The sequence below is a fragment of the Ahaetulla prasina genome, chromosome 1, assembly GCF_028640845.1.
Source record: "Ahaetulla prasina isolate Xishuangbanna chromosome 1, ASM2864084v1, whole genome shotgun sequence".
Classification (NCBI taxonomy): domain Eukaryota; kingdom Metazoa; phylum Chordata; class Lepidosauria; order Squamata; family Colubridae; genus Ahaetulla; species Ahaetulla prasina.
This window is the reverse complement of record NC_080539.1, coordinates 244,489,133-244,507,325: the sequence shown is the minus strand read 5'-3', so window position 1 is coordinate 244,507,325 and position 18,193 is coordinate 244,489,133. Positions and strand designations below refer to the sequence as shown.

The 18,193-nt window shown below is 36.0% G+C and overlaps 1 protein-coding gene across 3 annotated transcripts in view; it reads right to left on the bottom strand.

The window, feature by feature from the left end:
- The window catches only part of ZNF148 (zinc finger protein 148), a 48,338-nt gene that overhangs the window by 8,166 nt on the left and 21,979 nt on the right, over window positions 1–18,193 (bottom strand). Inside the window, exons 2-6 of one of the 3 annotated variants that reach the window (XM_058195009.1) lie at window positions 15,690–16,035; window positions 12,146–12,271; window positions 9,837–9,960; window positions 9,268–9,351; window positions 167–285 (exon numbers count right to left, since the gene is read on the bottom strand). In XM_058195009.1, coding sequence (XP_058050992.1) covers window positions 167–285; window positions 9,268–9,351; window positions 9,837–9,960; window positions 12,146–12,271; window positions 15,690–16,019 — 783 coding nt within the window. In that variant the 5' untranslated portion in view covers window positions 16,020–16,035. Of the gene's footprint in view, window positions 1–166; window positions 286–9,267; window positions 9,352–9,836; window positions 9,961–12,145; window positions 12,275–15,689; window positions 16,036–18,193 lie in introns of all 3 variants that reach the window. The other 2 variants (XM_058195001.1, XM_058195019.1) reach the window with 2 other exon arrangements.

Genomic DNA, 18,193 nt, shown 5'->3' with positions numbered 1-18,193 from the left:
GTAACTGAATGAATGTTAAACGAGGACTACCTATACTACCCGTACAAGTTCATCACTTTGCTTATATTTATTTCTCTGATATACAATATGGAGATGAATTTCACACAGTCATATTAATAGTTCTAACAATTTTAACTGTATCTTTCTTTTGTCCTTCTCCAATTACCTGAAAGCAATATTCACACTGATAAGGCTTCTCTCCACTATGAGTTCTCTTATGTCTTTCCATGTGATACTTCTGTATGAATCTCATGCCACATTCATCACATCGAAATGGTTTCTCACCTAAGAATAAAAACAGAAAGTTGAATAAATGAGAAAGTATTGTTAAATAAATGAGAAATAAAATATATGTTTGCTAACATGCAATAATTTTTACTGTCAAATACAATTAAGATACCGCCACAAAACTTGACAGGAAAATGCCATAATATTTAGAACATTCAATCTGGAATTAAAACCAGCATTGAATATATTTATTTTCATTTAGGTGTCTCAGAACTAGAAATGCATCAGACACATATTCTCTCCTAAAAAGTTTTTGACATGAAGAGCTATGTGATGGTGGAATATTTCTTTACCATCTAGCAATTTAAAAATAGTAAAATTTTGTACTAAAAGTGTTGCATTGAAGATTTCTTATTATTTTTTCTGACTTTTGTAAAGAGATCAAGTAACTGTACTAGTTTTAAATACATTGTAGTCATTTGTTAACTAAATATCCCAATTCTACATTTATTTAGTTAGGCAATATAAAAAGTAAATTCCCGGGGAAATGTTGTAGGGTATCTTTAATATAATTTTAGATGAATCAAAGTTCTCTCTGAGCTTTCTTTAAATTACTCCTGAAGAAAAAAAGTAATTCCATATCAAATCAGGAAAACATAGTCCTTGAGGGTTATATGAATATCATGGATTTTCTTGAAAATTTACACAAACATAGAAACAAAAAAACTATACCTATAGTTTTTAAATCCTTTTTTAAAATGGCTTTCTAGGGACTAAATTTCAGCTTCTCAAATATATGCTAAAAGTTATCTTTTCCCATAAAACACATCCTTATTTCTTTTGCCTGAAAATGAGATGTGCACCATTCATGGCAGTTAATAAAGTCTTGTTAATTTCAATTGTTTATATAGTGACAATGGCTCTGTATTTTCAAAAATACCACAACTGATAATCAAACATTTAAGAGAAAAACCAGTTTTTCACAAATTTTTTTGATTATCTGCTACCTGCTTGTCAAATCTGATCTCCAATTGTACTTTCTATTTTTCACAAAGATAACAGCTCCAAATGGAAAAACTCTTAATGAAAAAAAATGTAGTAACTGTAATTTTATTCTAGTTGCAAGTTCTAATCTGATATTGAAAATAACTTTATCTTTAAAATTATATTTTTATGTATACAGGTAATCCTCCATTTACGACAGTTCATTTAGTGACCGTTTGAAGTTACAACATCACTGAAAAAGTGACTTGTGACCGTTTTTCACACTTACAACCATTGAAGCATCCCGATAGTCATGTAATCAAAATTCAGATTGCTTGGCAACTGACTCATATTTATGACACTTGCAGTATTCTGGGATCATGTGATTACCTTTTGTAACCTTCTGACAAGCAAACTCAAAGGGAAAGCTAGATTCACTTAACAACTGTGTTATCAACAGCTGCAGTGATTCACTTAACAATCGTGGTAAGGAAGTTCGTAAAATGGGGCAAAATTCCCTTAACAAATGTTTTGGGCTCTATTGAGGTGGTAAATCGAAGACTACCTGCATTGACATTCAGTCTAGTGGTGCTTCTAATAACCGAAAGTTCACAATAAGTGTAATATATGATAAGCTGTAAAATAAATCACAATTCAAAATCTTCACTGATAACCTGTCATAATGCAAGGAAAAAGTTCCTATTCAACTTGAGGTACAAATGACCTATCTCAAATTATCCTACTGAACATATTATGGAAGGAGCTAGTTCTCTGGTGAAGGCTCTGAGGCAGAGAAAGGTGGAAGGAAAGAGAAGAGGATGGCTGGCAGCAAGGTGAATGGACTCAGGTACAGTGCTGATGAGTATACTATTGAAAGAATTGAGTCTATCTTGACCAGGTGGAGGATAGATTATCATGGAGAAAATCTATGCAGTCACTAGGAGTGAAAAATGACTTGATGGCACATAGTCAAACAAAATTCATAGACCAGAAGAAATAAAATATTAGTTTGAGATTTTGGTTTCAAAGGTTTTTATATGTTCACTCTTATATTCAACTCAGGGAGGGGAAGAAAACTTTTTGTGGAAAAGATGGAATATTCCATGGGCAGGATTTGGAGGAGAAATCACTTTATTTGAAATAACAAAGAGGGGCGGGGAGAGAGAGAGACTTTTCTCTAGAATTTTTCACAAGGCAAAATCTGCCTCATGCAAGTGGATAAATGCTGTTATGGTGCTTTTTGCTGAACAAATGATCCCTGCAGCATATTGTAGGAATTGGATTATATTCCTAGGTAAAAAATCTTCTCTGTACATCAGTTATCAAGCTACAAATATCAAAAAGTAATCATACTATAACAAATCTGACATTAATAGTATCTTGGATTTTGAAATGTAGGTTTACGGAAGTATGCTCTTTGAAAAGTCAAACACATTCTATTATCACACAGTACAACATGTAGAAAAAACTACCTCGAAATATACATTGTAGAACCATAGCATGTTATGTAGTTACCTTTTATGCAAATACTATGTGGCTGACACTGCTACTCTTGACCATGAGCTTCTAAATGTTAATAGGCAGCAACTATTTTACAGTGAATAACATTTGTTAAAATAGTAAAGTACACTACTGCAGATTCTAGGGCTTACGACTCTGTGGAATATGTGGGACATGGTGAGCCATGTGAAGTTTTGGGGTATAATCACTTATAAAAATAAAATGTATTCATGATAAGAAGTTGCAACATGATTCTCATTTTTTTTCATATGGCATGGAATAAGGGTTTTGGAAAACATGTCTGTAAAGATAAATCCAGTTACAAATTAGTAGATAAGTAATGGCGGCAATACTCAGATAACAGAAAAACTAAAAATATTAAACAACTGCTAAAATTCTATGCTAACAAAGGACACATTTCTTACTGATTAGCATTCAGTCTTGGCACTACTGGAGATTTTTGTAGAAAAGTGCTATTCCTTGCATATGCTCCTTTTCAAAACATCCCAGACAAAGGTTTCATTTTGCCATCAGTGAATTATTTAGGAAGCCTAACATCACTTGTTCTGTTATTTTAAAGGACTACTTGATACTACCTTCCCCCCAATGCTTATACTTTTCATCTCCTTTTTTATCTATCATTTCCTTTTCCAAAAAATGTGGTTTAGCTTAAACCTTTACATTGTAATAAATATTTGGAATTAAACCAATTCAGTCTCACTAATTTAAAAATAATTGAGGATTTCAGGCAACTTGTGCTGCAACTTTCTCTGGCAAACTCTGTTTTCTAGTCCTAGAGCCATGCATATATACTTTTGGTATACAGGAGCAGCAAGCCAAAAAGCAGTAAGTTCAGATAAAAAACAAACTGTACTTATTAATTATATTTATTTGTTGCTATCCCCATTCAGATTCTACTATTACTTTGTTTACATGCAATTAAAATTATGCATCATTAATGTGATTACTCCCTAATTGCATATTTGATTATTTCTTCCTTCTGTTACAGTGAAAGGGTCTGCATTAAACATTTTCAGGAAAAAATATACAGCACTTGAATTTCAGATTGTGCCCCTTTGCTAAACTGTTTTAACCATGGTTTATACCATGTTTCTCCAAAAATAAGACCCTGTCTTATATTTTTTTGAACCCTGAAATAAGCGCTTGGCCTTATTGCCATGCGTTCAAAAGCCCAATTGGGCTTATTATCAGGGGATGTCTTATTTTGGGGGAAACAGGGTAGAATGAGCCACAACTGGATGCAGCTACGCAACATTCTAAGGATTGTATTGTATTGCCAATTGCCAAGTGACCTCTGCAGACAGAGGCATAATCAGATTCATACATAAAATTAAAGTCATAAATATTGTAAACCATGGTTTAGAAATCATAAAGGCTGGGTTCACAAAAAGATTCAACATGCTATGTGAATCAGATCACATTCCATTGAGATATACTAGTAATGTAATCGCATTAACCTTAGTCTGAGATTATAAAGAAAAACAGTATTTATTCTGGTTTGTATACTGCAATCATTCTATTCTGGGAGACACTTGGGAGTGAGGTTATGTTATTGCCAAATGTGCCAGAGAGCTAGTTGTCTTCTTCTATATTGGAGAGAAGACCATAACTGCCTTGCTAGGAAAGGGCAATTTCAAGATGTACCTTAAAGGAACCATTTGGATTGGTCAAGGAATTAGCCTTAGTAATTACAAGGCCAATGAGAAATACGAACAGTCAAAGGTTCTGGCTGAGACTTTAGAAAGAAAATATAGAGGAGTTGTTTATGACTAAAAGAAGCCAAAAGAAGGAAAAGAGCAAGTCTTCCCCTCCAAAAGCAACCTTAAACTGGGGAGGTGGTAGTCATATGATGTTAAGAAATCTGGACTCCGTGCCGAACACTTTCATGAAAATCTCAAACAGGCAACAGAACTCAGAACTCGGGAAGATGAAGCATGAGGAACAGATCTGGAAAGCGATTCAGCTTGGAAATCAGAAGCAGAAGAAAAAGTGGAGAGCAGCTGAAAGCTGCTGAACTGTGCAGGATTTGGTTGATGAATTTAAAGGAAATGTGCTCTGAGAGACAGGCCACTGGGTGCTTATTATGTGGAAAAGAAAACCATCCACTAAGCATACAAAATGTAAATACAGCTATCGTATTTCAACTTGGTACTTGGAAAATAAGCAATTTTTAATTAGGCCAGTTTGGTCTAGTGATTAAGGCATCAGGCCAGAAGCCAGGAGACGGTGAGTTCTAGTCCCACTTTTAGTCTCACTCTTTCTTAGCCCAATACACTTTACAGGGTTGTTGTTGTGGAGAAAATAGGAGCAAGAAGGAGTATGGTGTGTGTATGCCACTTGAGTTACTTATAAAAATAATAAGGGTGAGATAAATAAATAAAAATAAATATTATTTCCTTGCCCCACTAGAATGGTGGGTCTGTAACAGTGCGATCAATTCCTTGCCTTTGCCACAGTACTTTACAGGCTACTGAGATTTTGTTAGATTAACTGTTGACATCTAGTTGTCCCCTGGATTTTTGCAGCCAGTTCATTTAGCAGCCTATTACAATGTGCGACTATAATGTATACATTATAATGTAAAGCTTCAAGAGAAATCATCAATAACTGACGATAGCTATGGTTGTGTTCTACATAACTGGAATATGAATTATATGATGTCATGCCCCCATCAGAGCCTGAATCTGCGGAGGAAGACAAGCTGGAACTGGAGCCTACAGAGATCGAGGGGGTGGCTCTGTTGGCTTTGGAGGAATGTGGGGAAGAACATGCCAAGTCAGGCCAGGGCCTTTCAGACTGGAACGGCTTGTAGGCAGGGAGGAAGGATGACCAAGAAAGGCTAAGCAGTGAACATGAGAGACAGAGCTCAGGCAATGAGCAAGGACCACCCCCTCCTGAACCTTGAGCATAGAGTGGAGAGAAGGCAAGAACAGCGCAGACTGACCCGAACGCCCCATCCCTCTTCTCAAGGCACACTTGGGGACTGAGACTTAAGAAGATGCTGTGAGGAAAGGCATTTGTCGGGAACAAACACTGAATCATGAATTGAGTTGAGTGTGAACTCATGTGTTGAGTTCTGTTGCCGACATTTGAGGTTTTCTCGATTTCTTTCTTTCTGGCTTCCTGGAGTAATTGCCTTGTTCCTTTATTTCCTCATTGACTTGCCCTGCTGGATTTCTTGCCGTGCAGTCATTGTGCTCACAGCATTGTGCTGGACTACTTGCAGCCAGAGGCTGCTGGAGGTGTGTGTGTATATATGTCATCCCTTTGCGCTGGGACTTGCGAGAAACATGGGAGAGTTTTGGAAAATTTGGAGAATAAAGGGGCAATTTGAACTGTCAGCTGACTGTGTTGCCTCTGTGCTGTGCCCCAGGTCATCACACATGACACCAGCTTGGGAAAGGTACAAATGAAATCCTACACAGCGCAATGTACCCCTTGCCAAAGTCACTACCTGAATACACAGACTACACATGATCAAGAATTCAGTTACCAAACCTATCTTCCGGATTAAGAAGAATTCCAATGCAGAACTGAGATTTTGTATATAGGGACAGCACTTCAAAATATTCTGAGAACTATACTACAAGGTAGAAGTCACAACCCCCTGGCCAAGGACTGATACTGGTCTGTGGCCTGTTAGGAACTGGGCTGTGCAACTGGAGGTGAGCAGCAAGCGAGCGAGCAAAACCAAAACTATCCCCCCGGTCCGTGGAAAAACTGTCCTCCACAAAATCGGTCCCTGATGCCAAAAAGGCTGGAGACTACTGCTAAAGGAGAAATATAGGACAGCTGGAGTTTATAAGTTTGAAACTCAGTACAGTTTATTCCTGCTCATCTATATTATTGAAGTAATTAGAAATACTAGACTACTATTTGTACTTCAGCGAAAATTTGGAATCTATGTTAACCTGTTAGAGGAAAGAAAATGAAACTGGAAAAGTATTTCTTTAAAACAATTTAAAAGGCAATACAGGTAATCCTTGACTTATAACCATTCATTTAGTGATCGTTCGAAATTACAACAGCACTGAAAAAAGTGACTTAAGGCCACTGCAGCATCCCTGTGTTCATATGATCGAAATTCAGATGCTTGGCAACTGACATGTATTTATGACAGTTGCAGTGTCCTGGGATTCTTTGGTGACCTTCTGACAAGCAAAGTCAATACAGAAGACAGAGTCACTTAACAACTGTGTTACTAACCTAACAACTGCAGTGATTCACTTAACTACTGTGGCAAGAAAGGTCGTAAAAGGAGACGAAATTCACTTAACTTCTATCTTGCTTAGCAATGGAAATTTGGGGCTCAATTGTGGCAGTAAGTTGAGGACTACCTGTAGTAACTTTCCTGCATATGAATGGAGAAGCAAAATCTAAACATCTTCAGAGAACAAAATGATTTCTAAACATAAAATGCATTTTAATTATGTGCTGAATTTCAGTGACACGGCCCTTGAAATCTAAATTAAATGCAACTAAAATATTGAAGCAGAATTTCACACATAGAAAGTTACAGTTTATACATTCCAGTTCTCCCTAGTCAAACCCATTTGCAAGGAAGCACCGGAAAAGAATTTAGAGAATTTTTGCTACACAGTTTATGGATCATCTGATATTATATACAGTATTTATATAGTCCTAATACAGCTACAGCAATTATACAAATTGCATACTTCGGAATTTTAATGTTTATTTATTTGTTCAAAAAGCAGCTGTTGGTGGCTTTAAGTAGGACTATAGGAAAGAAAAATGTGCAGCAAATGTAACATCTTTCCCAATCTATCCTCCCCCATTTAAATGGGCCATAAGGGTACCGATCACCAGCTTTTTTTCCCCTCCTTTACAAGAAAAGTAATACTGTCAAGATTCTATTTTGGGAGGAAAAAATGATCAACGGGGAAAAAGAAATGTCACTTCCTTTTCGTTTTTGATTGAAGCTTCCTATAGCTAATTTTTATTATCATTCTGGGTAGCGCTTTGGATTCTGCTTCCAAAGGATGCTCTGGAGTGCATGAAAGCATGAATGTTGCTACTGTCTCACTACCAGAGCAGCTGCAGAATCCCAGGAAAGGGTGGCTCTATTTTAGTATATTTGCTTTCCCGCACATTCTGAAACATGTTCTGGAAATCAAGTTCAAAGCTATACATAGCTCAGCTGTTATTTATCGTAGAGGAGAAATATTGCAAGTTTCAAACATGCCATATACCAATGTAGACTAATACAATGGAATTACAGGTTTATTGAAGCTTGTTTGTAATTTCTTAGCTGGCTTTCCCAATGATAATTGCCCTGTCACAAACAGATTACAAATCCATTCTACCTGGATCCTACTTCTTTCATGTCATCATCTCTTCCAAGTAACATATTGCTTTATGTTGTTGTTGTTGTTGGGTGTCACATCTTCATAAATTAGAAAAGTGTATATTCCAATAAACTGCACAAATTAAGTGGGTTTATGCATATTTAAAAATAATCGGAATAATTAATTTGAGTGAATCCGAAGTATTTTTATAAGTGACATCTAAAATATATTCAGGCAATCTCTTTCCTTTTTGTAAATGTTGGAAATCTTTTGGAGAAGTATTTTTTATGCCAAACTTACTGTATATGCTAATCATTTCAATTCACTGTGCAGAATGCTCACATAGCCCTAGAGTAGAAAATTAGTTTTTGAAAATAAACTATTTGTTTACATACTTATACTAAATTGTTTAACTAAGTACATATCAACAATAATGAAGAACAGCAGCAGAAAAAAGCCAGGAAATAAAGATAAAAATTAAGCATACTTTTGGAAAAACCAGAGGAGTCAAGATGTCAAACCACAAATCCAAATATTGTTAAAACTAAGATGCAAGCATTCCAAGATTTGTGCAGGCAAGTTTACTGTGAAAAAAACCCTATTGCGTTTCTCAAGATTTACATATACCCCAAAAAATACTAAGCATTAGTAATTTTACAAATATGAAATATCTCACCAAGCAATACTTAGCTTATGTGCAAGTTCTACTTTTCAGAAAAAGAGTCTGAAAATTGGCATCTAAAAGTCCAAGGGGACAGTACTCCTAAATATTTATGGAAGCAATGAAAAGGCATGCACCAAAATGCCAAAAACCTACTAATGTCAAAGCGGTTTAGAAAATGTGGTTTTCCTGAAGTAGATTTTTAAAGGCACAAATGCATAATAACTGTCTAATTTTTTTCTTCTATTATCTTTTGCTAAATCTCTACCTCATTTTTAATTTTCCATATAAAAATTTATAAAAGAAAGGTGCAAACATTTATACAACAGGTACTTGGGCTTTAATACTTTTGGAATATTCCTTTTTATCATTTACCCAGCAGTAAATATTTCGCAAGCAGTGTTTGTATCAATTATCAGTACTTCACCACTTCAAAAAAAAAAAAAAAAAAAGCAAACTGAATTGTACACCTAAATTCTTTCATATATTAAAACAAAGCTGCCTAAATCATCCAAACTTGGCCATGATTTGGAGAACAAATTTTTAAAATATCAGCACTATACTCACCAGTATGAATCTTCTCATGTCTCTGTAGAAGGTACTTCTGTATGAAACGCATCTCGCACTGATTGCACTGAAATGGTTTTTCACCTTAAACAATATAATTCCACATCTGTAAGTTAAAAGCTACATACATTCATTTCTAAATACTCTCTTGTGAAATGAAACAGTTAACTATTGGAAACCAGCAACCAAGTGAGCTCCCAAATGTTTTAATTTAAAAAGCCTACCTAAACTCTCTGGAATAAAATAGTGCTCCTGACACACTACATAATATATATTTAAAACCTTCATTGGCCAAGTAAGAAACCAGAGTCTATTTTATAAACAAACCAAAATAAGTTGCTTGTAAATACATAGTATCTCTGTGTGAAAGTAACACAATATATCTTAAGTTAACTGTAAGGATACTAATTCTTTCTGGTATTTTTTGACACCTTGGTGCATGAAATACCTAAGCTTAGATGCCAGATGTCCTGCACTTCGGAATCTGAAATATACATTACTTTATATTCATTATTCAGTCAGTTGTTTCAGATTGATAATAAAAGAAACAATTTAAATTCAAGCAGTACCTGTATGAATGAAGACATGTCTTTGTAAATGGTAGTTGGTTCTAAAGGCAGCATTACAATGCTCACAAATGTGAGATTTGGTAGTTTTCAGACCAAGTGATCCATCCTCATTTATTGTAAGGATCTATTTTTAAAACGGTAAAATTCAGTCTCACATTAATTTCTGAATAATTATATTCAATGCAAATTCATACTCAGAAGGGGGAAATTAAGCACTTTAGTATCAAGCCACAATGCAAAATAGGGAGTTTATAAAGGTGGATGAACTGCAATTATTTCCTTTGGTGATATAACAGTGTTATCTTTTTAGTGTTTGCAATATAGGTAAACAGTTTGCCTCTTGAAGTTCCATTGTTGGAGGTTTTCTAGAAAAAACTGGATAACCATTGTCTGGGATGGTATAAGGACCCTTGCCTTAGAACAGGGGTATCAAACTCAAGGCCCGGGGACCAGATCCAGCCCGGGGTCTTCTTAGATATGGCCTGCGGGGCCATCCTGGAAACAGTGAAGGACCAGCCCGCAGTGGCTCCGTTTTCGCTGGCAGAGGATTGCAGGAGGCCATGGCAGCCAAAAACGGAGCTTGGGAGCCCATTTTCACTGGCAGAGCACTTGGGCCACCACAGGCTCTCCTGACACGAGTGACATTGAGCTGGCCATGTCCACCCTGGCCACGCCCCCCAGCCCCCCTGAGGTCAAGAACAATCCTGATGTGGTCCTCAATGAAATCGAGTTTGACACCCCTGCCTTAGAAGACCTCCAAAGTCCCTTCCAGCCCTTTGATTCTATGTAAATAATGAAGTAAAACAGCTAAAAACATGTTGATACAACTGCTGCTGTAAAGTATTTTTTTTTTCTTAACAGTGGCATCGTGCAACAACTTTAAATGACCTTTCTGGGAGATCTAAGAAAAACAAGCAGCAAAATAAGCTATAAAGGGAGCGGGTGGCTGTTTGCTTACAATTTACAAACTTTTTGCTTACAAATACTTTGTTTGTGGGATAGCCATAGTAATATCATAGTGTGTAATTTGGTCCCTTGCTTGCAGATTTTCAGTGAAATTTTAAGATTTCTCTTAAAGGAACACCATTTTTAGTCTTAATTACATGTTCATGCATAACTGGTGTGTTGATTCACCTTGCCTGACAGCTTCAGCCGGGCTTCTCTGCCCAGCAGAGTCCATTCTATCTTTAACCTTCTGTGTGAACCATGAATTTTGTCTTTAGTATTTAGAAAGCTATGCACTTTCAGATAAAAGTGCTGAAATTTCACTAGAACTGCTGTTTTAAAAACACAAATATACAGCTGGGGACTCTTAATCCCTAGCCACACATATGAAACACAGCAGAAGGCATATTAACTGTCATGCTCTAATTAGGTTAAATTATAATTTTCAAAGTCATTGTTTAAAAAGACCTCTTAAGTAGCACTCAGATGCCACTTTTTGCAGGCAATTTTGAAACTTAGTTTATACAATACTGAGAAAGTCTGACGGGTAATGAAAAAGGAGAACATGATTCTTTTACTATTTTCAGATTATGAATGAAACAACTATGTGAAATGTTTAACTGGTTCTGCATACAGTTAATAAAAAGTTAAGAAACTGAATTAAACAGGGGAAATATTTTCAACAGTGATTATTTTCAACAGAGACAACATTTGACATTCTCAAGCTTAAACCTCACAGTATGAAACTTGCCACTTAGGACATACTGCTGAGTGGAAATTAATGAGGACAAATAATTGGAGTTCACATTTGCAAATGGCCAGAGTGTAACAGGGAGTCTGAATTTAAAAATATGTCTTTCATTCCCAAGATCTTACACATTTTTGACTCAGTTAATGGAAGGAAACTCAAGCTGTAAAACCTTAAATAATAAGGTTTAGATCAACACAATTTCTTTCAAATTATTACAGCTATGATTATCACCTTTTCACTGTAAGGTAATTATTTCATTTCAGATACACACAATGATTACTTTCAGCTCTAATGCATTATATGGGTAAAAATAAAGTTCATAAAATCCAGTGTTATTTAATTCACCTCAATACTAAGCCCTTATTAAATCTGTGTTATTCATCTAAGTATTCATTTCTAAATGGTCTTTGTTCAGCATAATTACAGAAAAATATTTGTAGAAGGTCTTTCCTGAGATGTGAAAGTACACCAAAGACTTATGCTGTGAAAAGAAGTTCAAAGAAACATGCCATGAATATCTTTGCTTTAGAACTGTTGCTAGGTGAATTTATTATTGGCAGATAGTATTTCCAACGATTCTATGGTAAATCACCGTGCCCTTTAATTGTCTTACCTTTGCTGGAGAACGCTGCTTTCTTTTCTTCTTCTTTTGCATATCTATACCTTCTCGCATTAACTTTTTGTCCCGTTTCTGCTGCTCAGCCACATCAGTAAATGTAATTTCTTGTTTCACACTAATCTGCTAAAATAGAAAATGCACATGTTCTAAGAAATAATGGCAAATTCACTTGGAAGGGCTCTGTGCTTTTTTATTATGCTGGGTGGGGGACGACGACAACTTTGTTTATTGAATGCTATACTGATATACTTTCAAATACAGTTCTACTTGAATTATGTGCTATACATACAAATAAAACCTTGCTTTATTGGAACAAATAGAGAGGGGCCATGTCTGTTATTGCCAACTGCATTAAATCAGATAGGATGTCCTCAATTGTGATATAATTACACAAATTAAGCAGATTTCAGGAATGATATTTAAATGATGTAAGATGACACAAATACAATGAAAATTTTGTCCACTGCATCTGAGGTTCATTACGTTAAAGTCTGTTAAACTGGAGATTTATTGAAAACATGTTTACTTAAACATTGAAAACAGATATACCATTTTTAATTTCTGATTCATGATAATACAAAAAGTAAATTCTCCCTCAAATTAAGCTCAACTTTGGATGCCAGATGGACATGATTGCATGGACCATCCATCCTGTTTTCTTGGCAACAATATTGAGGTCATTATCACAGACCTTATCCTACATGTTTATTACTTCTCAGTCTTATGAAGCCTTGGGACTCCCAGATAGTCTGTCTACTTCTCAACTATTAACCAACGCCGCATTTAGCTTTTCAAATTCAGATTGAGTCAACTAAGATCTGACATTTACTGTCTTAGTCACAATATGCAGGAATGCCAATTTTGCAGTGGAAACTTAAACCTAGAAATTGGCTCACTGCTCAAAAAGGCAGTAAATAAATGGATACCTAGGTCATAGTATTTCTAATCTAAATTTTTGATTACTATTTCTCAGAGTTGCTATATAATTCTTAAAAGAATGTGAGGTTCCAGGATTTCTTTGACTGAAATTGGTGTTATTTTTCCTACAGAATAGCGATTACTGTAATTCTTTAATGTTTTCTTGAAAAGACAATTTACATTCAAAGCAGGTGTTAAGTCAAAACAGGTTATTTCCCACAGAGAACTAATATGCCAATGTGTTCAATTTGGCATTAAGAGTTAGACACATGGCTTTGTTCTATCTAAGTGTTTATAATAAAATTCTCATGTTTTATGTTCTATATCTCATTTCCCTTCCCAAGATTTTTAACAGAATCTTCAATTGTAAGATCACAAGGCAAAATCTGACAACATACATAATGAATTAAAATATACAAGCAGACCTTACTTAGCAACTGCCTTGGGTAGCGACCGTTTGATATTACAACCGTGATTTTAAAAAAGTAATTTTGGGACCAATGCCCACATTTAAAACCTTTGCAGTATCTTTCCCTCTCTCTCAGTCATGTGTTTGGCACTACAGTTGGTTAGTATATGCAGCCCTATGGCTGATCCATTTTTCTCTCCCCCACCCCCACCCACTTCCAGTAGACTGGAGAAATTGTCTAAGCAAGCTAGTTGCTCCTGAAGTTTTTTCATGTGTAACTGCGCCCTAAAAAGTTCTAAGGGAAGTTAACAAGCTCAGCTCTCTGAATTTAATTAGCTGGCTTAACAGCTGCTGCCTGTAACTGACAAGACTTTAATCATTTTCACAACTTTGACTTTTGTTTGCCTCCTAAGTAGGTCATGCTGAGAGCAGTCAGCATGCTAGGCAAACAGCTGGCACAAGCATATTTTTCAATATGTATTTCCCATTGTATGTCTGACTATTTTCTTGTAATCCCTTCTTTTCCAATGAATATACAAACATTACTTTCCTTCCTGCTGATTATCCCAGCCTCAGAGTGAATATTCCAAAGTGGGGAGAGAAGGACTCTAAGACAGTGGTCCCTAACCTTCCAGCTTGGGGCCCGGCCCTGCGGGAGGAAGCATGTGAGTGACAGGCAAATGCATGCCCCCTCTAGTCACACAAATGGAGCTTCACAAGTGAGTGGAGGATGCTTGTGCTCGCACAAGAAGCTGCACTTTTTTGGAGCTTCGCACACGAGCACAAGCACCCTCTGCTTGTGGAGCTTTGGGCATGCGTTTGCCTGCCACTTGCACAAGTGGAGTTTCACATGCTCATGCTTGCCCAATTTCTTCCACAGCCCACTTTTGAATAGGCCCTTAGGGATACCTACTTTAAGAGTAAAGTTCTGGAAACCTTACCCACTGTTTGGCTGAGCTGGCTGTTTAGGGTTGTAGTCTTCTGACACAGTAAAGTAAAAGAAAACTGAACTAAAATCATAAGCACAATCACACTCATGTGATTTTCTACTTAGTAACTGCCTTGCTTAATGACCAAGTTGTTGGTTCTAATTGCTGATCGCTCAATGAGGACCACCTGTACTTGCTGATTCCCAAGCTCAGAAATTCTTCAATTACAATTAACAAAATTGAATCTTTGTTTCATCTTTTCAGAACCAAGATACCCAAGTCTTGAGCTCTCTGAAATGAATAGATCTGCCTACACATACCATTTTATATGGTAAATGAAAATCCAAACCTAATTTGCATAAGCTTTAGATCTGACATGAATAAAGAGGTGAATTTTACTGTGTAAAATCATCTCAGAACCCTATAATCTTCAATAAAGTTTATCTTCAGTAGAATTTTTTTGTAAAAGCAGATATAAAAATAACTCAAAATCATGAAGAACTGTCCCATGATAAGGTTTTTGTAAATCTTCCTTTTTTAATTATAAAACAAAATTTCATCAACATTAATCAAATAGTTTGGCTTAAAGGCAAATTTGTGCTTGTAAAATGCTCGGATTAGCTATCTTTATCTTTCATTCAGGATCAAAGTCATCTTGTACAGTATATACACAAAAAGTACAGTGCCCCAGCAGGATTTTCAGTGCAGCTTACTATCCCATGTCCATCCAATGCATTGTTCCCCACTACATTGTCAATCCCTCACTTTAATTGCCATGTTTGTTGGCTTTTCTGCCTTCCTTCAGTCCTTCTCAGTGCCTTCCTGCCCACTCTCCTCCAATCCCACTCATCTGTTCATCTGCTTAAAGGCTGAAACTTTTCTAAGTATTTCAAAATGAAAAAGAAAATAAACCTGCAATTCTGGAGGAGGAGGGTGTCTACAGTATTTATTAATAAAGGAAAACTCTTTTTCAGTGTCACAATCCCAACAGCAATTTTAAGAACCATTACTCTCTTTAGACCACACAGAAGAGGCTAGAAAGGCCTTTAGTAATAAACAAACACATAGTACCAAAGGCACGCACAAGTAGGAAAAACTGGATGAAATTATCTTACAACAACCTTTTAAAAATATATTTCTTCCCACTGTTGACTTCAAACCAAATCAATCATTGATTAATGAAATAAGATATCCATAAAGCACTGCCTTTTTCTCATGATTACCCTTTGCTCACACTTTGAAGCAATCGCTGCAGGCAAAATTAGGGAAAGAAAATACTTACAGGAACATTAACTGCGTAATGAAGCCCTTGAGGAAGTCTGTCTTGTCCCTCCATGTCATCGTCATTTTTCACCGTCTCTTCATGAACCATAAGTTCATCATGTGGGATCATTTCTTGCGGTCGGAGTTCAGTTTCTTGTAAAACTTCATCTGCAGAAAGAATTTCTTGACGTGCCATAGCCCGGTCTTGGAGAACTGCCTCTTGCCGTTCCACAGAAATTGCTGACTGGTCAGAGGTGGCACCCATTCCAACCATATCCCTCGATGACTGCATCTGTTCTATGCTACCACATTTAAGAAACAATCCTCCCAGCTTATCTTCAATGTTCATTCTTAAGTGCAGTAACCTATAAAAATGGAATTAATAAACCAAGTTGAAAACTATATATGAGAAACATCCTCAAATCTTGCTGACAGCATTGCTGAAAGGAATATTTCCTGACTAAGTGCAGTATAGGGAACACAACATACTTTACCAATGAGACAAAATCTAACTACAAGAGATTTATCGATCCCTTCCCAGAAAATGAGGTACATTCCCCCTCCCCCCCGAACAAATAAAATATTTCAGGTCAACCTTAACTCTCAAACTTGGCAATTACACAGAATCAAAACCTTAATCAAAACATTACTAGAAAAATACAGAACAGGATGTATTTGCCCCAGAGACTCAACACTATGGCAGTGAGTTTCTTGCAGAATGTCAGAGTGCACTCCTATGTTACTGGGAGTCATAGGACATTCAGAAGATTTCCTCTTCTAAGAATGGGGTGAGGCTCGGATTTCCAAGAGGGGGGAAAAAAACACAAAACCTAGCATTGGATTCCCCTCTCCCCAGACTGTCTAAAAACTTCACCAGATTTTTTTTTTTAACTGAAATTCCAAAATCAGAAAAGGGGAAAAATGAGGAACATTGGAGACCACACTAGATTGAGGAAAACTTTGGATCTGTGGAATCCAAAGGTCTCGTATTCATCAACCACACTCCCAACATAGGAATACGTATTTATACCAAACCTAATTTCCTTCCCATTACTTGCAAAGGGGAAAAACAGTAAATAATCCCAATCCTCACTTTGGCTCTGTAGCATGAGTGCAGCAGGGCTTTGAATATGAGAGGCTACAATATAAAATCAGAGGCATAAGAGACTGCCCTATTAGAAGTCAGCATTATAAAAAATACAGGAATGTATATTTGAAAAGTGGAAACCTAATTTGCTAGCATATAATGTATGCCAATGTGATTTAATTATGGAATACTTTAAGTATAAAAGAATGCTTAATTTTACCCACTTAATGTGCATTTTCTATAACAAAGTAGCTTCCAAGGGGTCTTCAAGGACAGCCTCCTTGAAAAAAGAGATTTCTGGTGTCCAATTGTGACGTGATTAGAGCATGAGTGACTGCCTGAAGGGCCTCCCAACCTGGGAACAGGCACAACTGGCACACCAGATGGATCTGTGCAAAGGCCCTCCTAGCCATATCTGCAACCTACTCTTTGACCTCCAAACTGCACTCCAGTCACAAATGAGAAAGTGCAACACAAGGCCAAACTGGGATGTTTATAAGCTGATTTAATATGTAAATTCCTCTATTAACCCATAAATGCGAACACATTCAGAACGGGATTATCCCAAAATGTAAATCTGTTACTGTGTAAGTATCAGAATTAACCGATATATTTCTGCCAGTAATATACACCTTGCTGCCTTTAAAACTGAAAATGCAGCAGATTCTCAATCAAAACGATTACCCAGAAACAATTTTCAGCTATGGAATGGAATGGAATGGAATGGAATGGAATGGAATGGAATAGAATAGAATAGAATAGAATAGAATAGAATAGAATAGAATAGAATAGAATAGAATTCTTTATTGGCCAATTGTTATTGGACACACAAGGAATTTGTCTTTGGTGCATATGCTCTCAATATACATAAAAGAAAAGATACAATAAAAGAAAAGATATGGTATTGGTAGGATTACATAATTTAAAACTGTGCCCAGGATTATTTATTTAACCTATTTGAATTCTATAGAAAAACAGAAGCTAAAACAGTCAATAGTAAGAGTTGAAAATTAGAAAAGTTAAAATCCCTGTTATAATCTACCACCCATAATTTAGATAAAGAAATACTAGGGGACTGTTGTTCTTATTAAAAGCATTCTTCAAAACTCACCAAACCTGCTTCAAGTTCCTTAAAAGTATTGGCAAGGAATTCTTTTTAAGAATTTTAGAATAATATTAATTATTACAACATCTGTCTTTCCTTATAACAAATAGGAAAGATACATCTTTCTCTATTATCTATCCATTTATATAAAAAATAAATTGGATATATGATGAAATACCTAATAATTTACCAAACTGTGGCGTAATAGCAATAATTTTTTATAATTTCCAACAAGACATTATATATTATCAACATATACAAATGATTTGTTCAACTCTAGCCACTTTTATGGCCAGAATGAAAAGAAACTTTATTCAAGCAAGTTTCATTA